Raw genomic sequence first — 22,689 nt, 5'->3', positions numbered from 1 at the left:
TTGGTGGCTCACGGAGAAGCTCTCACCGAATCTTGCTAGATCATGGGAAGAGTTCAAGGAGAGATTCTATGCTCAATTCTTGCCTCCCAATGCATTGAATGAGATAACAATGAAGTGGGATTAGGTGAAGCAAAATGAGGGGGAACGATAAATGCATATGTACAAAAGTTTTGGAAAGTGCTTTTGGAGGTGTCTCCATTTATGCATGTCACCGAGGCGGAAAGGAAGAGAAGGTTTCAATCGGGATTGCAACCCGTGTACAAAGCGGAACTACAAATGTATCCTGGTCATACCTTACACCAACTAACCGCCACCGCCACCGCCACCGAGCAATTGGAACTCAAATTGAGTCGATCTAATAAGGCTAAACTCTCATTTCAAGGCAAAGAGAGGGCTGTCCAAAACTTGCAAAATGATGGACAACCACCTAAAAAGGACCAAAACCAAGATAAAAATGGTCCAAAGGCTGAAAATGATACTACCAAGAAGCGTCCCTTTAAATTGAGAGACTATGGTCTCACCCCGGAGCAGAAAAAGCAATATATGAGTGAGGGGAAATGCTTTACTTGTGGTAGCACAGAGCATATTGCAAAGGCATGCCCAAACAAGAAGGAGCGTGATAATGCAAATGCATCAAAGCCTAATGTGCGTATGGTTCCGGATGTGCAGGGCAACACTTCACATGATAGCAAAGACAGGGTTGTATGTAAAGCTTGGGGACAGCTCAAGGATCAGCCCGCTTTGTTCATGTTTGATGATTGTGCTTCTGAAAATTTCATATCCACACAGATGGCAGTTACTTTGGGTATTGAAGTGGAGGACATTGGTCCTCAAATTGAAGCAGGGGCTGCCTTTGTTGGTAGAGAAGTGCAGGTCATGCCTATTTTTGGTAAGTTGCGCATACACATTCAAGGCGGATCATGAGGATTTTCTTGTGGCGCCTTTGAATGGCTGTGATGTATTGCTTGGAAAGCCTTGGCATACACGTATTGATCCGTGCAAGGCTTACAAGACCAACGGGATCACCTTCATGCATAAAGGCCGAGAGTATGTAATTGATACTGGTGAAGAGGGTGATACCATTCCCCTTGTATCTCATGTACAAATTAAGAAAGTAATGAAAAAGAGTGTTTTTGCGTACTTGATTTTTGTACGAGATCATGTTGAGGAAAATAAGATACATGTGAACACTCTTAGTAATGATAGGCTGAAATTTTTGCAAGAGCACAATTATTGTTTTGTTGATGAGTTACCAAATGAGTTGCCACTCGTACGACCGGAAGATCATCGCATTGATCTTGTGCCGGGTAGCTCACCACCTAATAGGCCAGCCTATCAAGTGCATCGCAAAAAGAGGAGATCATGAAGCAAGTGAATGAGCTTCTTGAGAAGGGTTTTGGTTCAGTCAAGCTCTTCCCCATATTGTTCACCCGTTCTCTTGGTTCAAAAGAAGAATGGATCCTTTCGTATGTGTGTGGATTATAGAGCTTTAAATAAGCTTACCATCAAGAATCGGTTTCCGATTCCACGCATAGAGGACATCCTTGAGACAACTTGGATGGATCGGCATGCTTTAGCCGAATTGATCTCAAGAGTGGGTATCATCAAGTATGTGTAGTGCGTGAGGATGTACACAAAACTGCTTTCAGGACAACATTTGGACTTTATGAGTATCTTGTTATGCCTTTTGGTCTTACAAATGCGTCGGCTACATTCAATAGAATGATGGATCGCATATGCCGTGGGTACATGAAATTTACAGGTGTCTTCTTTGATGACATCCTAGTCTTCTCGAAGACCGAAGAAGAGCATAAAGCTCATTTGGCCATTGTTTTTGAAGAACTCCGTAAGCATAAACTCTTCATAAATGCAAAGAAGAGTGAGTTCTTTTTGTCAGAGATACATTACCTTGGGCATATTGTGTCCAAAGATGGAGTGCGGATGGATCTTGCAAAGATTGATGCAATTCGGAATTGGCCCGAATTGAGTTCGGTGCATGAGATCCGTAGTTTTCTTGGATTATGCTCTTACTACCGCAGGTTCATTCGGCACTTTGCATGGATTGCTTCTCCTCTGCATGATTTGACAAAGAAGAAGGCCGTGTTCAAATGGACTCATGTAGAGGGATGCATTCCTTAAATTGAAAGATGCAACTACTCATGGTCCAGTGTTGATTATTCTCGATTTGCAAAAGCCTTTGTGTGGAATGTGATGCATCTGGAAATTGCATAGGAGCTGTCCTTAATCAAGAGAGACATGCCGTGGCTTATGAGAGCCGTAGATTGCATAAAGCAGAGCTATCTCTTGGCATTTATGAGAAAGAGCTCTTGGCTGTAATTCATGCACTTACTATACGGAAACATTACCTTATTGGGGTTGCTTTCACTGTGAAGACATATCACGAGAGTTTGAGGCATTTTCTTATCCAAACTAAGTTGTCAGAGAAGCATATGAGTATGGCCAATTTCCTCTCTATGTTTCATTTTCAGATCTTGCACACCCCAGGAAAGAATAATGTAGTGGCCGATGCATTGTCACAAAAGCCGTATGTAGCAGCTATCTCGGTTGCCCCTCATGGGGACTTGTCTACCATGCGTGATTTGTATCATACGGATGCTGATTTTGCCACTATTTGGACTGATCTGATGGCTGGTCATGCACATGCCTCATATGTGATCAAAGAGGGTTATCTAATGAAAGATAATTGCCTATGTGTGGTGTCTGACACATAGTTACCGCGGAACGAGAACGTTCCGGGAACGTCGGATGCTAGAACGGGAGTGGGAACGGGAACGGGAGCGGATCGGGAACGTCGCGGAACGCCACGTCATATGACATGTCAGCATATGACACAAAAAAATTGTAACTTTTTGTATACGGATAGCCAAATATGCTTCATAATATTTGCTCCCCCAAGACATGAACATACATTTCTGCAAGCAAAACTTATATATATAATATATATATATATATATATTTTTCCGGAGACGTTCCGGGAACGTGCCTTCGCCCGGAACGGCGTTCCGACGTTCCAGGAAGGCGGAACGACGTTCCGTGGTAACTATGGGACTCTTACATGAGGCAAAAGGTTTTGGATGAGTGCCATGCTTCTCCATATGCTGGTCATAGAGGCATAATGCCTACTACGCACATGATTGAGTGGTATTTCTTTTGGCCAGGTATGTGGAAGGACATAGAGGCACATGTACGTGCATGTATCACTTGTCAAAAGGTGAAATTTGATAGGCAAAAGGCACCAGGTTTGCTTCAGCCATTGCCTATTTCAACGCAGCCATGGGAAAGTATTACAATGGATTTCATTATGGACTTGCCACGGACCCAACAGGGTAATGATGCAATTTGGACAATTGTGGACAGGTTTAGCAAGCAAGCTCATTTCTTGCCGGTCAAAAAGACGATCAAAGCTGAGCATATGGTTAAAATATATCTTACACAAGTGTTCAAACATCATGGAATGCCGAAGTCCATTGTGGGGGATAGAGATCCCAAGACTACAAGTCTCTTTTGGCGGGCCTTATTTGATAATATGGGCACCAAATTGGACTTCTCATCAGCTTATCACCCTGAAACGGATGGGCAAAGTGAGGCTGCAAATTCAGCCGTGTTGGATCTCTTGAAATGTTATGTGGCGGATCAAAAGTCTTCTTGGGAGAAGTACTTACCCCTTGTGGAATTTGCATACAACAACACGGTGCATGCATCTACGGGAAAGGCCCTGTTTGAGATTGTTTATGGTAAGGTGGTTTTGCCACCCATCCTTCGCACAAAGGATGAGATATTTGCAGCTGATGTAAGAGACTTGGATATTGCTTTTGCTCAGGTGCAGACAGCCATTGCAAGGTCACAAGACAAGCATAAAAAGACTGCCGACAAGCATAGAAGGCAATGGATGTTAAAGAGAATGATTGGGTATTGTTGAAATTTGAGAAAGCAAGACTTGCAAAGAGGCCTAGCAAAGAGGCTTGCAACCAGGTACTATGGGCCTTTTCGAGTGATCGAGAAGATCAATGAAGTGGCTTTCAGATTGGCATTACCTAGTCATTGGCACATACACAATGCTTTTCATGTGAGTCTCCTTCCCAAGTATGTAGGGCTGGAGCCCAGTGAGACGGTCATTGAGGATCCACCAAAAGTGGATGAGCTTGAGGAGATCTTGCAGCCACAGCAGATTGTGTATCACAAGGAACGCAGGCTTGCTGCTGCAGGCAAAGTTCTGAGGTGTTACCTTGTGAAGGTTAAGAACTATCTTCCCATTGATACTAAATGGGTAGATGAAGAGTTCTTCAGAGATTGCCTGCATGTGCTTCTCAGACATATTTGGATGCTTTTCAGTTGCGGACAACTGTTTAGAAGTTGGGGATGATGTCACCATTTGGCCACCCTATTGGTCCACCCGTGCTTTCTTATCATGTATGTACATTGTACTGGTGTCAATGGCAGTTGTATATGCTGGGTATTGATGCCACTCATGTGATACTGTGGACTTGTGCCTTCGTGTACATGCCCGGAAATGCTTGGTGGATTGGTGTTCCATTGGGTCTGGTACCTTGTGTACTTGCTTGGAGCATGTCTATTTTGGTATAGTCTCATGAACGGGGATTGTCCATACCAATGCTGCATTGCATAGTATCTTTATGTGCTTGCTTGCAATTGAAATTGCATGCTGTTTTCATGCTTGCTTGACCAATGTGTAGTTCCGGGTAAGGGGACGTCTGCCCGCGAACCGTGCGTGTGAAACTGTCTGCTGACATGGTTATGTGGCATGTGACAGATGGTAAGTATTGGTCATAAACCTGGCCTTAGGAGTTGGCACTAATTTAGAAGTGAGTGTGTACACTTCATTAAGTTTTCGGCGACCATAACTCACTTATAAATTATGACCAGCCCGGTGTTCACACACACTGATGTCCCGAGGTGTACATAGCCCAATGTGCACCGCCTAGACCTTATCCCAGTTGTACAAAGGGAGTAACCAGCCATGTGTCCACTCTAGCTTGCTCCCCAAAGCACCTGCCTGCCACCTACACTGGACAACTCGCCACCTCACTCTTCCTTCTCTCTCTAGAGATGGGTGCCTCTTTCATGAGGGCTGTTGGGCTGCATTTTCTGCACTTTCTCCTTCTTCCCAACTCCATTTCCAAGCTTGCTAAGGTGTTTGTTAAGCTTTCAAGAGTGTTTCCGGATGCTAATCACTCTCCTACACACTCCCAATGATTGAAATTCAGCAAAACAGCTCTCTTTATTATTTTAATTTTTGGTCTTTTTGCTGAAAATTCTAATTTCAGCCCTCCTTTCTCAAGTTGAACCATAGGGGAAGCTTTCCCAAGGTTCCCTTCATCCTCTTGAAGACTTTTGTCGTGAAGAAATGCAAGAAATCGAAGATCTCATCACTCCAAGAACTTCCATCGCGAAGACGCCGACTCTACTTGCAATTGGTAAGCTTTAATGCTTAAATATGGAAGCAAGTAGCAGGAGGGAGGAACCGGATTACAAGATCACATACCCTGTGTAGTGTTCTCTTGTCTTACGTGCTCTCTTGCAGATTGTTGCTACCATGTGTTGGTGGAACAATAGAGAGCAAATGGTAGGGAACATGGGCACTTGAGAGGGTAGTGTGGATTGCAAGTCTACTTCGACAACCACTTGTTTGCAATACTGTATTCATATGCATTGGTATGGAAATCTGGTCGGAAATGCTTATGACACTATGTACTTTATTCTCCCAAGATCAATATACTTTATTTGAGGGAGGGGTCGGTCGTTCCGGCTCATTGTGTGTCTCTTGTCAATTCATCAATTTACTTTTTGTATTTGAGCAAGTGTCCATCAAATCTTAGTGTATTTAAGTGTATTGATTAGCATTGTGTTCAACCAAGTTACATTAACCCAATACAGGAACAAGAAAGTGAACATGAAATGGCAACCATTGTAGTAGTACATGGTCTTTTTATTGATGAGAAAGACTATGATTGGGGTTTCTAATCAGTTTGTGTGTGGGTCAAGGGTTATTTGCCTAGGTTGTCCCCCAAATGAGATGTAATAATCCTGTGTGTCAGATTTTTTTTTCTTTGTATGTAAAAGGGTCTTGATGTTGTAAAAGGCTCTTTTCTCATGGCATTCTATCACCTCTTGCATGAGTGCTAATTATTGCGCTTAGTTATGAGAATGGGGGGTTTTGCATGAGTGCTAACTATTGCGCTTAACAAGTTATGAGAATGGGAGATTTACAGTTACAAAGAGTCTTGGACCTTGTAGTTGTGGTGAAGCTCCTTCATTATGCATTGTTGACTTGATGTTCGGGTGTTGGTATAGTGTGCAGTCTGGAGGCCATTATTGATTTTGTTGTTGAAGGCTTTCTCTCGAGCAATTCTCCCCGTTCACCTTTTTTTTTTTTTTTGGAGGGGGGAAGGTGGGGGTGGTGGTGATTCGGAGCTTTGTGTGTGTGAACCACCCTTTAGTATGTGTAAGTGTGCCTATGTGTGTGAACAGTCTCTAAAGGCGAGATACTATGTGTGTATATAGTAAGGAGTGTTGAAATGTGCAATGTAAAATGAACGAGTTATTTGGTTGAGTATGTGCATCGTGATCGCATCCTCGAGGTGCAAGATATTGTGGTAAGATAAGAATGCTACATAAGATGTTGTGTGAATGGTAGAGCCACATAAAAGAATGTGGAAAAGAGTGTTGTCACATGGCATGATGACATGTAAAGTTGATTGGGTGAAGGCTATCTATATTAGAAGCCTCATTGTATGGTTCATAACAAGATATGCAATAGAATTAAGTGTCAAGTGTGTAATCTCTCTCTAGTCATGGAGTTTCTTGTGTGGTTTAATCCACCCTAATATTTATGCTTAATATTTGTTTATCCACCATGATCAATACCATAGTAGGATTCTCAACATGGTACCAGAGCTAGGATGGGCTCTTGGTCATGGTGCATATCTATGTATAGTTTTCTTGTTTATGAGGTTATTTGATTAAGCATTATTTTCATTCTATTATGAAAAAAATTAAGCACACTCGTTGCCATTAGTATTGCATTTGGAGAGAGATTATGTTGCTGATGATTGGAGAGATCATGAAGTTGCCTACAAAGCTGAAAATTGAGCTTTCAGCAATATGAAGACCTTTGGAGTCTACATCGTCAACAAGAAAGTTGCCAAGGAGACAATGGTGTCTCAAGATATGGTATGGTTGCAGGTTCCATTTCAATTTATTGGTTACAAATGCTGTTTTGGTGCTCATCTTGGTTCGGCACATGGAGAGTGCGTCATGGGAGGTACTAATGCTGCAAGAAATTTCTTGGAATATGCTCAAGGTGGTCGAGCATATATTTGGGTGCTTTCATGTGAAAGAGAGCACATTTTGGTGCACAAATGGATGTGCATTGGAAGCTTGGACAGCAAGCTTATAAAAAGAGAGTGGAGATTCTCTCATGTGAAGGCCATAGTGGCCTTAAGAGGCTTAGAATGCAAAGGTTGTTGGAGCTTGACTCTCAACAAAGGAGAACATCAAGAAGATTGAGCATATGTGAATGCTTTCACTTGGTAGAAATCATGATGGTTGATGAGTGCTTCAAGGAGGGAAGCACAACTAAGAAACCTCAAGGAAGGGTACAATTTGGGAATTGCAGCAAAGAAAGTCTTTGAAAGCTCAATGATGGAGCTTCATCAAGAGACTGCAACCAGGAACTTGATGCTGAAGTCTTACAGGAGGCTGTTTGAACCTCAAATTGGAGGTGTGCAAGGGCAAAGTATGCAGCAAAAGTAATGCTTCTTAGGAGTAGCCAGCAAGGGTACCAATCATAGAAGCTCGTAAGGCAGCACAGATGGAGCATTTTGGATAGTATTGAGCAACAGCCTCTGAGTCAGATCGGCTCTATAGAAGAGAAGGTTGTGAGGACAAGCAAGGCACAGCAGGAGGCGGCAGCAACAGCAACAAGCCCAAAGGCGGCTTGGCGTTGAGCAATGCATTTGGTTGTAAAGCACGATAGAACGACGACGAGCGTAGCTCAACAACGGTATGTGGAGTGGTCCAAATACGAGAAAGTGTGGTTACAAGAAGACGAAGAGAAGAGAGAACACGAGCCATCACAAGCAAAGGGAATTAGTGAACAACAAAGCAAGCAGCGAATAGCAGGCGCTTGCTGACCCTTCTAACTCATCTTGGGTGGTGGCCACCCCCTCTGCCTTCGCGTCGTTCTCATACTTGTCTGCAATGTCCTCTACCACGAAGTCGTCTCCCTTTGCTTTGTCTTTCACACGCCTGAAGGCCAACGCCTTTGCTGACAAGTCGGAGGCCTCTCTCAACTCGAGAACTTCTCCAATGGGAGTTGCGTGAGGTGCATGCTAGTACAGCAACTAAGAGCATCCAGCAAGAGATGAGGAGAGTTTTGCAGAAGTGGGTGGATAAGGGCCACCCACCACAGCCCATGCAAAGAGAGAGCATCATTCAGTGAAACAAGATAAGGTTTCACACTCGATGACCAGCAGAGACATAGATTAAAAAAAATAAAATAAAAGCCAAGTAAAGAAACCCAAAGTAAGTCCTTGTTCGTATGCAGCTTATGAAAATGCTTGTGATGGTCACATTGGTGTGAACATGCCCAAGTGGAGGCATCTTGAAGGCAATGAAGGTGTTAGGGTTAGCGTTTGGAGATGCTGCAAACAAGCGTGGAGAACAACAGAGAGGGAGAACACGACTTCAGTATTATGCTTGATGAAAAGTGAAGTACAATAGCCACATAATAGTGACCCTAAAGATATGTGTTCACATGTCCGGCCATAAAATGTGCCGGGTGGACCAAAACACCTATAAACTGAATATAAGTGAAACTAGGCTAAACTGGGGAAAAAAACCTCCACTAACTGAAGTAAAAAGTGCCCCAGTAATCTACTGATGATCACTAGCACTCCTCTGGGTGCATACACAACGTAAAACCCAACAAACCCCCCTGGAGTGATATGTGATCACTGTACATCATCCACCAAAAGGAAACAAATTCAAAGCACTGCGGAATGCTTCAAATTTCGGACGTGGTAATGCCTTGGTGAAGATGTCTGCCACATTTTGATCTGTAGGACAGTAGATCAGACTGATATCTCCTGCCTGGAGTCTCTCCCGAACAAAATGATAGTGAATCTCAATGTGTTTCATGCGAGCATGAAACACAGGATTCCTGGCCACAGCAATGGCACTCTGACTATCAGTCATGAGATGACGCAGCCAAACACACTCAACAGTAGTAGTGTAGGCTACTCTGTACTCTGCCTCACAAGACGAAGTGGCCACTGTGGTCTGTTTCTTGCTTAGCCAAGAAATGCATGAAGAGCCAAGAAAGAAACAATTTCCACTAGTGGAATGTCTGGTATCAAAATCACCAGCCCAATCTGAATCACTGTAAGCGTATAACTGCATGTCACCCCTCTCAGGATAAAGCAATCCAAGAGACAAGGTATCTTGCAAATAACGGAATACACGCTTCACAGCTTGCCAATGTGACAACCGCGGGCTGTGCATAAATCTGCTCAACTGAGAGACTGCATACTGAATATCTGGCCTTGTATTACACAAGTAAATAAGGCACCCAACAGCCTGAGCATATGTAGTGGCATCAAAGGAAATACTGTCATCTTGTAGTGACAGTTTCATCCCAGGCTCCATAGGAGTACTAATAGGCTTGCAATCCTGAAATTTAAACTTCTCCAGAAGTTTAGCAACATAACATGATTGCAACAACCCAATGCCTCTGTTATCCTGCACAAACTGTATGCCCAAATAGTAATGTACAAGCCCCAAGTCAGACATGTCAAATGTCTGTTGCAGTATCTCCTTAAAAGCTGCAATTTTGTCATCATTTGATCCCATGAGCAAGAGATCATCCACATAAAGACTGATGACCAGCAGATCTGTCTCTTCTTTCTTTACATACAGAGTGGCTTCTGATGGACTGTTCACAAATCCCTGAGTGAGTAGAAAAGCATCTATTTTTGCATACCAAGCTCGTGGAGCTTGTTTCAAACCATACAAGGCCTTTTTCAGTCTGCAAACTTTCCCCTCATGACCATGTTCTGCAAATCCCATGGGCTGAAATACATAAACTTCCTCCTCGAGGTCCCCATGTAGGAATGCAGTCTTTATGTCCAACTGGTGAACAACCCAACCACGATGTGCAGCCAATGCAATGACACACCTAAGTGTCGACATACGGGATGTAGGAGCAAATGTCTCCTCATAATCAATGCCCTTCTTCTGTGCATAGCCCTTTGCAACTAGACGGGCTTTGTACCTGTCAATGGATTCATCTGCATGTCTTTTCAACTTATAGACCCATTTAGTACCAATTGCTTTCTTGCCTTTGGGCAGATCAACCAAATCCCATGTTTGATTCTTTTTAATAGAATCAAGTTCATCCTGCATGGCTTTGTTCCAATGCACATTATCTCGTGCATCCACGAATGAATCAGGCTCATCATCATCCTGTAAACTGGCTGCCATAACCAGATTCAAATCCATGATGTGTGCATGCTCATTGGTCCTTGTTTCCCTACGAGTACGACCAGCAAGAGGACCATCTAAATGGCTGTCCTGTAATGTCCTCAAATACCATCTAGGTATGTGTCTGACCTGTGGTGCCTGCTGCCCCATATTTGGTTCAGCTTCTGGCTCATTTTGCTGCTGAATTTCTGCACCACCTACATCATTTGCTGGCTGTCCTGTACCCTCATGAGTTGGATCACCAACTGTGGAATGAAACTCCATGGGTAGTAGACCTTCAAACACATCATTTTCAGCCTGATTTGCCTCATAACCAGCCATGGATATTTCTGATTTTTCATCAAAAATCACATCCCGACTAGTGAATATCTTCCTGGATAGTGGGTCATATAACCGGTAGCCCTTGCTCTCACGGCTATACCCAACAAAAATGCATTTTGTCGCTTTATCATCCAGCTTCCTCCTCAACACTTTGGGTATGTGTGCATATGCAAGACACCCAAAGATACGAAAATGCGATACAGAAGGCTTGCGGCCATGCCAAGCCTCAAAAGGAGTAATAGAAACCAATGCCTTCGTGGGACATTGATTCAAAATATGACAAGCACACATGACTGCTTCCACCCAAAAGATATGTGGTAGCCTTTTTGCCTTTAGCATACATCTGGCCATCTCCATGAGTGACCGATTCTTTCTTTCTGCAACCCCATTCTGCTGTGGAGTGTAAGGAGTAGTATACTGATGTTTTATACCTCTACTCCCAAGAAAGGAATTCAGCATATGTGACATATATTCCCCCCTTGGTCAGAACGGAGAGTCTTGACCTTGCATCCTGACTCTGTCTCAGCAAGTGCTACAAAGGCCAAAAATGCATCATATACCTGTGATTTCTGTGTCAAAGGATAGACCCAGCATATACGAGAGAAGTCATCAATAAATGTTGCAAAATAGAAGCAACCACCTAATGACTTCGTCTGCATGGGACCACAAAGATCACTGTGTATAAGTTGCAACTTTGCAGTTGCTCTTAGAGTCTGATCACGTGGGAAGGAAAACCTGTGCATTTTTCCCAAAATACATCCTTCACAAATGTGATCTGGAGGCTTCTCCATGAGAGGTAGATCTGTAAACATGTTATGTCGCTGCATAAGCATAAGACTACCAAAATTTACATGCCCCATGCGAGCATGCCATAACTCCGCATCAACCATAGCTGGAGTAAGAGTGAATGCATTATAAGCAGACTGATCCACTGGTTGAAATGCATCCAACTGATAAAGTCCATGACATAATGTACCAGTAAGCATCAAGGTCAAGGCATTAGCTTTGTCTCTGACCATGCATTTATCATCATCAAAGTGGACTTGCATACCACAATGTGCTAAAGAAGAAATGGACAACAAATTCTTCTTTATCCCTGGTACATATAAGGCATCTGTAAGGCGGAGAATGGAGCCATCAATGGCTGTGAGCTGAATCTCCCCAATGCCACGAACTGGATATGAAGCATTGTTGGCACACTGAACAGTTTTGCCAACAGGGCCAGGGCCAACATGACTAAACAAATCCCTGCGAGATGTGATATGCTTTGAGGCACCACTATCAAAATACCAAGTACATGCATGCTCTGTCAAACTGAGTGCCTGTGAAGACCAAGAGGCATCATAGCTGCATGTATAAAAACAGTAATCCCTGTCCTCAACAAAAGAAGCAGTCTCTGGAGGAGCTTTAGAAGCATCATTAACAGACATCCCAGCTTCCTTTGCCTTCTCTTTGGCAATCCTCTTCCTACATTCAGTGATGTAGTGACCTGGCTTCTTACAGTAATGACATTTGCCCTTCTTCTTGGGCTGTCCATCACCTTTCTTGGTATCCTGTGAAGAACCACCATCACCTGAATTTTGATTTGAACTCTTTGGCTGAGTTTTTCCTTTCCCCTTTTGACCTGTAGTAAATGCTTGTTCAGCATTTGTGTTCATATTCATATTCTTCCTCATTTGCTCCTCTTGTAGTAAGAGAGCAACAAGTTCCTGATACTTGAGGGGTTCAACAGCATTCCTCATGCTGAGGTTCAAAGAGGTATGAAAAGCCAAGTAAGATCTTGGCAAAGAGTGCAAGATGGTGGACACAAGCTGTGTCTCAGGAATAATCTCATCCACATTGATGAGTTGCTCTCTCAAATCCTGCAGCTTGTTTAAGTGGCTAGACATATCATCTCCCTTATTCATTTTCTGATTTTCCAGCTCTCTTTTCAAAAATGAGATCCTAGCCTCATTACGAGCAACATACATCTGCTCCAAAGTCACCCATGCATTCTGTGAAGAGCCAGCTGAACGAATATGAGGTATAATGGACCTCTGTACTGACAATGCAATGAGTGACAAAGCTTGTGCATCCCTGGCATCCCATGTCTTTTGAGCATTTGTTCTTTGAACAGGCAATGGCTGTCGTGGAGCCTGTACCTGTTGTCCTCATCCACGAGCACCCCCTTGGGGAGGAGTCTCTGGAGCCAATGGACCTGGACGTGATTCATCACCACTAACAAAATCCCAAAGACCTTTTGCCACAAGCACATTTTTCAGCATAAAACTCCACAAGGAGTAGTTCGTGCCATCCAATTTGTCTTCCTTAGACAAACACGTGAATACATCACTTTGCTGTTGATTTGCCATTATGCTTACGCACAATGTTGTACCTGTTTATCAAAAAACCCAATAGCAGAAACCCTGAAAATAACTGTACTCCACTGAATACAGTTCACCCAAATATGCCTGCACTCTCAATCCTCTGAATGTGCAGCTCAATGCACCAATGACTGAGTAGAGCAGCAAATGGCGTACACAATGCCAAAATGCCCCAAAAATGCCCAAATTTACTGCACCCAAACTGTGCAAAAAACCTGTATAGTTCTTTGCTAGAAAATCTGCCTGTTGTGCCTGTAGAATTTCACAGAGAAAATAGTATTGCCCAAAAACAGAATATTTAATGCTTACCACAGATTGATTGATCAGATTGTGGTACTTATGCAGGTACAGTCCACCAAAAGAGCAAGTACATTTGACTGTACTGTGCAGGTACAGTGGAGTTGTACTTTTCAGTGCTGAAGGCGACTGCTGGCATATTCTTTGCAGGTACTGTGAAGGTACACTACAGACAGGTACAGTCGGGTTATGCAGGTACACTGCAGGCAGGTACCATGGGTACAGTTACACAGTACTGTCTTGCGCAGGTGTGTATGGACTGGTGCAGGTACACTGTACGGAGTTGTGCGACTGTACCTTCAGTTGATGGAAACAGGCGATAACATGTACGGAGCAGTGCAGTATGAAAGGTAGTGATACCAAGTACGGGCAGGGCAAGGGCAGACCAACGAAGCTCTGATACCAAATGAAGGCAATGAAGGTGTTAGGGTTAGCGTTTGGAGATGCTGCAAACAAGCGTGGAGAACAACAGAGAGGGAGAATACGACTTCAGTATTATGCTTGATGAAAAGTGAAGTCACATGTCCGGCCATAAAATGTGCCGGGTGGACCAAAACACCTATAAACTGAATATAAGTGAAACTAGGCTAAACTGGGGGAAAAAACCTCCACTAACTGAAGTAAAAAGTGCCCCAATAATCTACTGATGATCACTAGCACTCCTCTGGGTGCATACACAGCATAAAACCCAACACATCTTGCTATTCTTGGAAGTTGGAGGTCATCAAGAACAATAATCTTTGTTCATTTGGCGTCTTTAAGGTGCGGAGTTGTATGGTTTTCTCTCTCCATAGCCCTATAAAAAAAAAGGGCAAGTATTGGCTTTTGCAAAAGCCGTGGAATTTGGCCACATTTGACGAGTGCCTTGCCCTTGCCTTAATGCATAAAAAGGATTGTATATTTTCTCACCCAAATTTATGAGGGTCCCCTGCCCGAGCCCATGGTTGCTTGAAATGGTTTGTAAATGTGGTGTGCGTTGAGTTGTGCACGCATAGGCGTCGCACTTTATGGGTTGGTTCCCACCTGAACATTTATGTTCAAATTGGACTCAGTGGTTCCGCTGTGAGCAAGTGGACTCAAAATGGACTCCGTGTCTAGGTCAGCTAGGCACATGCACACACTTGTTGTGAACACTCCAATTTGCATTGAGGGGGAGAGTGTTGAGATTAGCAATGCTAAATTGTTGGGGGGTGAGGTGAGTTAGTCAAATTGATTGGAGAGATTGTATGCACACACCCAAGTTTACATTGAGGAGGGGTGTTGAAATGTGTAATGTAAAATGAAAGAGTTATTTGGTTGAGTATGTGAACGCACCCTAAAGGTGCAAGATATTATAGTACGATAAGAATGCCACATAAGATATTGTGTGAATGGTGAGAGCCATATAAAAGAATGTAGAAAAGGAGTGGTCACATGGCATGATGACATGTAAAGTTGATTGGGTCAAGGCTATCTATATTAGAAGCCTCATTGGATGGTTCATAACAAGATATGCAATAGAATTGAGTGTTGAGTGTGCTACTCTCTCTCTCTCTCTCTCTCTCTCTCTCTCTCTCTCATGGAGTTTTTGGCCACCTTAGTTATGCTTAATCTATGTTGCTAATCACCATGATCAATCCCACAGTAGGATTGTCAACAAGCAGTGATATCAACACATGTATCATGTGTCGCTGTTACAGTGTGTGTGATTTGAGTCATAAGATAAGGCTCTAAGCCTATAAAAGCATTGTACTTGGTGAAGGATTTACATCATCATCATCATTAATCTATCATTGGTCGTGCAATGCTCTCTCTCTCTCTCCTAGTACATCAGTGTATGCATCACCTAGCGGGCAGTCTCCCTTCTCTATTTTGGATGATGACATTTGGGAGTTCTCCAGGGATGGTGACATCATTCTCCTAGGGGACTTCAATGCTAGGACCGCCCATAACCAGACAGTATTTTATGATACCTCTAAGGAGATGTTGAGGGAGCTTGATGTTAGGGATATGGGCCTATCTAGACTCACAGGATGAGGAACATACAGTGTATGGGCGGTATTTGATAGGCATGGGGACTGCACATGGATTGGCCATCCTGAATGGCCTACAGAGATTCCCGACATCGGGCGGTTTCACTTGCTTTCCACATAGGCATGGTGCTAGTACAGTGGACTATGTTATGGCTCAGCCCAGTCTCATTCCCTCTTTTCAGGATTTTATGGTAGGCACTAGGCCGGTTGGAATAGCAGTGGATCATGCTATCTTGTCCTTCACTCTCACATTTCAGTTCAGCACCGCTCCATTGGGACAGGTCTCCACACACACTCGTTATACCTTTACGAGGGAGACTGACACTGTGTACACAGATGAAATATACAAACGCTTATGTGCCGAGGAGCTGGGACGGCCATTAGATGAGCTCACTCAGATATTGATAGAGACGCTTCATGCTGCAGCATCAGAGGCATATCCCCATAGTCAGCCTACACGGAGACGATCTGGGAACATGCCCCAGAACAGTTGGTATGATGAGGAGTGCAGAGAGATGAGGATTAGATTACAGAGAGAGGTGCTCATGGGTGTTACCACTCACAGACAGTCACGGATTACCTTCCGGCACCTAGTGCGACGGAAGAAGAGGGCTTATCTTGCTCAGTTAGAGAGGAATTTGTATCAGTTATTTATGAGTCAAGACTCAGGCGAGGCATGGAGACTATTCCATGAGCATTCACCATCACCAGCCATTACCTCCACAGAGATTTGGGGTGAGTATGCAGCATCCCTGTACACAGCAGCAGGACAGCCGCCCTTGCCAGACCCATCGGAGCCATGCCCAGAGACATGTGCTTTCTTTACTGCTGAGATGGTAAGGAAAGCTATTGACAGGATGAGGACTGGGAGAGCATATGATCATGATGGTTTGGTAGCAGAGCACTTTATTCATGCCAGAGATATGCTTGCAGAGCTTATTGCTATGATGTTTAACCGAGCCATGTGTGAGGGTTTTCCTGAGACTTGGAATATGTCCATGGTTGTGCCTATCTTCAAGTCAGGGGATCCCATGCTTCCTGGGAATTATCGTGCCATCATGATTGGTCACACATTGGCTAGATTATATGCATCTATTCTTGAGCAAGAGTTGAGTAGATGGGCAGAGAGAGAGGGCATACGTGCATCAGGGCAGGCAGGGTTCAGGAGAGGCTTCTCCACTCTTGACCATATCTTGACACTCAGAGCTATTATTGAGGAGGGCAGATTATATGGCAGGAGGATTTATTGTTGCTTTGTGGATTTCCGCAAAGCTTTTGACACAGTACCGAGAGCCAGACTGATGCGCAGACTACAGGAGATGGGAGTGCCCACAGAGCTGATTTGGGGAATCATGGCTTTATACAGGATAGTTGTGGGACAGGTATGTACTACTCAGGGTATATCTGAGATGGTTCACTCCACTATTGGGGTGAAACAGGGCTGCCCCCTTTCTCCCACCTTATTTGGGATGTACGTGGATGAGGTTTCAGACTATGTAGAGCGGGAGGGTGACAGAGGAGCACAGCTAGCAGGGACATGGATTCCGCTGTTATTGTATGCTGATGATATTGTGCTGATCTCAGATTCTCCAGAGGGGATGCAGCGTCATTTGGATGCATTGCACACGTTTGCACAGGACAGTGGATTGTCTGTTAACCTTGGTAAAACCAAGGTGATGGTGTTTAACACCACAGCACAGTGGGTTAGGAGGTCAGTACCCACCTTTACATATGGTCAGGAGACAGTGGAGTATACAGATGCATATACTTACCTTGGTGTGGTTTTCAGTGGCCCACTATTTTCCTTGAGGAGAGCAGCGGAGACCAGATTGACCAGAGCTTATGCAGCATTGGGGAGACTAGAGAGGATGTGTTCGCAGGTTCAGTTTCAGGAACCTCGAACAAAGCTCTGGCTCTTTGACACTTTGGTCACTTCAGCCATGCTGTATGGAGTGGAGATATGGGGACCCTCAGTGGATCACCACAGCCGAGCTGGTAGCACTGATGGATGGAGACATATGGAGAGGCCCTTGGTTTCTATGATTTCCCGGATGATTAGGGCCAAGGCCTCCGTACCACATGATATTATCCGTGCAGAGATGGCTGCCCCCCCATTGGTAGTAGAGGCACTCACTCGATCAGTCTCCTTTATACATAGCACTAGGGCTCTCCCTAGAGATAGATATGCTCGCTTAGCCCTGGAGTCTTCACGACAGTTGGCATCACAGGGAGACGGATCATGTTGGTATGCACAGATGACAGCTTGGTTCCAGTTGCATGGCTTTAGTATGGATAGGCTACCTCCATTTCAGTACTCCCTGGATGCACCCTCCCTCTCTCTCACACGGGCAGAGATTACCAGACTTATCAGGCAGGACTTGATTCAGCTAGACACTAGGAGGACATGGATACAGCCGACACAGGAGCTTGGTACGAAGATGGCTTTCTATAGAGATCATCTTCTCTAGCTCACGCAGGATGGGTTTGTGATTAGACCCAGCTACATGGATACTCATCTTTCTCATGGGGTACGGTGTGCTATTGGTCAGATGCGCACATCCTCACACCAGCTAGAGATTGAGACTGGCAGATTTAGAGGAGTACCAGCTGAGGCCAAGATTTGTCAGCTGTGCCAGATGGAGCCAGAGACAGAGTTACATTACATATGTCACTTTCCAGTATATTATGAGATACGAGGCCGTTTTCACTGCCTGTTTAGAGAGGGTTTCGGACCACTTTCTAGAGTCATGAGATATCAGGATCAGAGATGCCTCGGATTATACTTGCTGGAGCTTCGTAGACATAGAGAGGGTCTCTTGAGAGGGAGGGGATCAGAGAGGGAGAGACACCTACAGAGGCATATTACAGACTTCTTTCGACCAGAGATTGAGCAGTCAGGCCAGCAGGCATTGCAGCTAGCCCCAGAGTATAGCCGCACTAGAGGTACACTGATTGATCAGGCTATAGAGCTGGGGCGGTCGAGGCGCCCCAAGATGAGAGGCCCATCTCGACACCGGCGGAGACTACAACAGAGGATCAGGACCATACTAGCACGGCATGGGAGACGTCCAGTCAGAGTACTCACCATGGAGGACATTGAGGATATCCGCCATCGACCGATGAGAGACATCTTTGGATAGTGATGTGTATGATGCTTACCTTTGTTGCTGGAGTTTTCCTCCCAGATGTTATCCATTAGGAGCTCCTAGTACCGTACTTTTCCTCATAGTTGTTTCAGTTTCAGTTAGTTGTTTAGTTGTTTTTAGCTTTTCTTACACAGACATTGTATCAGATCCACCAATTGTTGTAACCTTTTTGGTCTCATAGGTCATTTTGGCCTTCTGAAGACGTTAATATATGATTTCATTTCATTTTCATTTCTCTCTCTCTCTCTCTCTCTCTCTCTCTCTCTCTCTCTCTCTCTACACCACAGCCATGAACATCTTCCATCCTCCCTAGCTGAGCTGCGCACCCTAAATACAACGAGAGAGAGAGAGAGAGAGAGAGAGAGAGAGAGAGAGAGAGCCCAGCCCGGGAGAGGTTGTCTGGTTAGATCAAGGCATAAGAGAGAAATATGATCTAGCGAGATAGGCACAGTGACAAGTGTACATGCAAGATTCCCGTCTAAAAAAAGCAGATTTGGCAACCTTCAAAACAGGCATATACTGCATGTAAAATAATGTGGAATCTTTGGCCTTTATAATTGAACGGAAAGAAAATGACATTTTGGGTGCATATTCTCTGAGATTGCAGCACCCCTTACAGACGTTTTGAAATCAGCCTTGGCTTTCCATTGGACCCCAGCTTCAGAAGAAGCTTTTGTACAGCTTATGGTTGCTTTGACTTCTACACTTGTCATGGCTATAGCAGATCCAACACTCCCTTATGAGGTGAAGACAGATGCTTCTGATATAGGTACCAGTGCAGTCTTGAAACGGCAAGGACATGTTATAGCTTTTGAGAACCATAAATATTCAGATATTGAAATTCCAGATCTTGTCTATGGTAAGGAGTTCTCGGCAATTATCCATACGTATTGTATGTGGAACACTTATCTTTTTGGTGCCAATCTGGCTGTGAAGACATACTGTCACTTGTTAAGATACATCTTCACTCAGCCTCTCATGACATCAATGCATCACTACTCAGCTTTCTGCACTGTACTTGTTTAGTTTTCAGCTTTTCTCTTTTAATCATGCTTATTAAGTAGGAAGCTTTTACAGTCTCGGCTGCTCACAAGGCTCCTGTGTGCTCTATCCCGATGATTTTGTGGTTTGATGGATGGGGCTCGTTTGGTGAATTATCATGCTCATCAATTGTTTTTGCATTGGGTGCAGGAGCTTTTCTCAGAAATGGGTGCCCTGAAGCACAGTGGCATTCATTATGACAGGAGTGGACGCTCTATTGTACGAGTTACTCTTTCCACTTCTCTAGGTGGTTGTGTTTTGTTAGATGCGCTGGGTGCCTGAAGTCTTTCCACTAGAAACTGAATTGTTGGATTGCAACAAAACAGGGAACAGCTGATGTCGTGTTTATAAGGCGGCCAGATGCTATTGCTGCAATGAAGCGGTACAACAATGTACAGCTTGATGGTAAACCTATGAAGATAGAGCTCATTGGTACAAACATTCTACCTCCAGCAGTTAGAGGGACATATGGAGGCACCCCATTACGTAGAGGCCGGCCACCTCCTGCAACGAGGTATGGCTTACTCTTCATACAAACAGATGATGTGCTTTTTGTATTCATGTTTTTTCTTAATCTCATGGACTATGCAATGGTTTGGTCTGTAGGGGTGGTGGGATGCATGGTCGGGGTTCTGGATTCAGACGATTTCGAGGCCGTGGAAGAGGAAGGGGTCGGAGACAGCCCACAGAGGATAAGAAAGGCCGGACTGCTGAAGACTTGGATGCTGATTTGGAAAAATATCGTAAGGATGCCATGCAAACATCCTAGAGGTTGTCTGACCATACGAGTACAGTTTTGACGTTTCTAAACAATGGGTTTATGCTTTGCTAAGCCGGGCTGCTATTTCTTGATTAGGGATAGTTTTTTAAATATTACGCGGTGACAACAGTTTTCTGCTTAGGCTAGTATGGATAGGCTGTTATATTCACAAGGTGCTCTCCAACAGAATAACATTTGCTTCCAACTCTTAAGAAGTGTGGCAAGTAAGATTTGACTGTTTTGAAGTTCTACTTGTAAGTGCCATTTCATATTTTCTGTGGAGTCATGTCTTCGTGAAGTTGGAGCTGCCCAAATTAAGAGAAGATGTTTCTTCACTGAGATGGGTTTTTTTTTCAAACTGAAATGAAAGGGGGAGATGCTAAAAAGGGCAGAGTCATTTGGAAGGAGAGATTCACTCTCAATTTCTTCTCTGTGGTCAAATTAGTATGCGGCAAGAAGCCCCATGTGTGTCACCAACTCATCCCAATTACAGTGAGCGAAGAATAATGTGCGTGTGCCAGCTTCATTGATCTATATATCTTGAAGCACAAGCAGTAAGCTTTATGCGAGGAAGACAGTTATCATTTTTCAAGCAGAAGCAAAGTTTAAAAGTGCCAAGGGTGAGCACTATGAAAACTCAGGCAGGAACTACTGATTACCAACATCATGCTCAAGTTTCACTGTTGCCACTATAATCCCCAATTTTCAAGTGTACTTAAAGCTTGAGGACTTTCCAGCAACATCTTCAGAGGTGAGTTGTTTAGTAATTGACCATGTTGATTGGATATACACGGGGTGTGCAACCATGCTGATTTGATATGTAAAGGGGGATGCTACTTTAACCATGCTACTTTGGGCAATTCATGTGGTACGGATGAGTATCAGTATGGTTTTTTGGCAGTATCAAAAGCTTCTCAGATGGAATGCTCGTGTCTATATGTCAACCACCTCCATGTTTGAATTGTTTGAAGCATTAGAAATAGTTTGGGGATGGAGACAGTCCAGAGAATTATACAGAATTTGCCATGTATCAAGGGGGCAGTGCACCGAGCCAGTTCTTTTGAAGGAAATCTTCAAGCTTCAAAGCTCAGAGGCGCGGAAATTTTGAAGGCATTCTCCAGTCTCCAGTTTCCAGTCTCCTCTTGAATGGGAGGCCTTGTTAGGCTTATTTATCTCAAAGATGTGGGCGATGATGAATTGGAGATGGGGGCTGGTCGTCTCCAATGATGGGCCTTACTACGTTCATCAGTCTCTAAGGTGACAATGATGATGAAGTTGCAGACGGCGGTGAGGTGGAGCTTGGGTATTGAATTCTGAAGGATACTGAGAAAGGACATGGATCTTCTCATATGGCTGCCTTACGATTCCCTTACAACAATCATTGCCGTGACTTGTCTTACAGCTTGCATTAAAAGACCCACAATGAGATGGCTAATCTTTCTCATACCAATATTATTGGAAACTCATTTTGAGAAAGCTTTCTATACAAATATTATTTTGTATAAAATGCTGTCCCATTTCTACTGCTTAGTGTTTGCTTGAGAAACTTTTCAAATGAAATGCCTCTAGTACTAAAACAGACGTCAGATAATAAATTTCTAGTAGAAATATTTTTATTCTTTCATTTGTGCTTCATGTAACAGTGCTTTGTAGAGGAATGGCAAATCATGCAAGCCACAAAATAAAATATTTCTGATTGAAGGTGTAGCATTTTGGGGAGGAAAGGTGAAGTTCCAAGTGAAGAACTGTGTGGACTATTAAAACTTGTCCTTTTAGAAAAACTTGTAACATTTATGTCCCCAAAATTTGAAGAAAATCAAACCAGTGTGTGCTCGCATTTCTCAAGCAAATGTGTGGACTTTGTGTCTAGAATGTATATTAAAAGAGGACGTGGTTTGAGTGGGCAAGGAAATCAATAACAATCCCAAAAGCAAGAACTTTGCAAGGCAAGGTTTCAAAGAAAAAGTGCTAAGCTTGCTATGTTGGTAAATGAGTATATGCTAACACAGCTTGCACTAATTTTCATGCATGGTTCCATTCTTTTTATAATTAAAGTTTCATTATTTTGTACGATGTGTGTCGATTTTGATATGTCATACATCATATAGCATGCATTATGTATCTTATGTTTATGTGCCTTGTAAGCATTGTTTATGAATGTGAAATTAACTAAATGGTTGTTGCCCATTTTTGTAATGTCAAGTATCCTTTACCATGTGTCTTTTGTT

General features: G+C 43.7%; 1 protein-coding gene across 1 annotated transcript in view; it reads left to right on the top strand.

Annotated features, from left to right (window-relative positions):
* The window catches only part of LOC147609397 (THO complex subunit 4B-like), a 37,792-nt gene extending 15,756 nt beyond the window's left edge, over positions 1-22,036 (top strand). The window contains exons 3-5 of the mRNA XM_086787415.1: positions 19,852-19,920; positions 20,028-20,215; positions 20,308-22,036. Coding sequence (XP_086643541.1) covers positions 19,852-19,920; positions 20,028-20,215; positions 20,308-20,470 — 420 coding nt within the window. The 3' untranslated portion in view covers positions 20,471-22,036. The remainder of the gene's footprint in view (positions 1-19,851; positions 19,921-20,027; positions 20,216-20,307) is intronic.
* Positions 22,037-22,689: the final 653 nt, after the last annotated feature.

Source organism: Cibotium barometz, chromosome 51 (genome assembly GCF_041138505.1).
Source record: "Cibotium barometz isolate CiBa-2024 chromosome 51, ASM4113850v1, whole genome shotgun sequence".
Lineage (NCBI taxonomy): Eukaryota > Viridiplantae > Streptophyta > Polypodiopsida > Cyatheales > Cibotiaceae > Cibotium > Cibotium barometz.
This window is presented reverse-complemented; position numbering and strand designations above follow the sequence as displayed.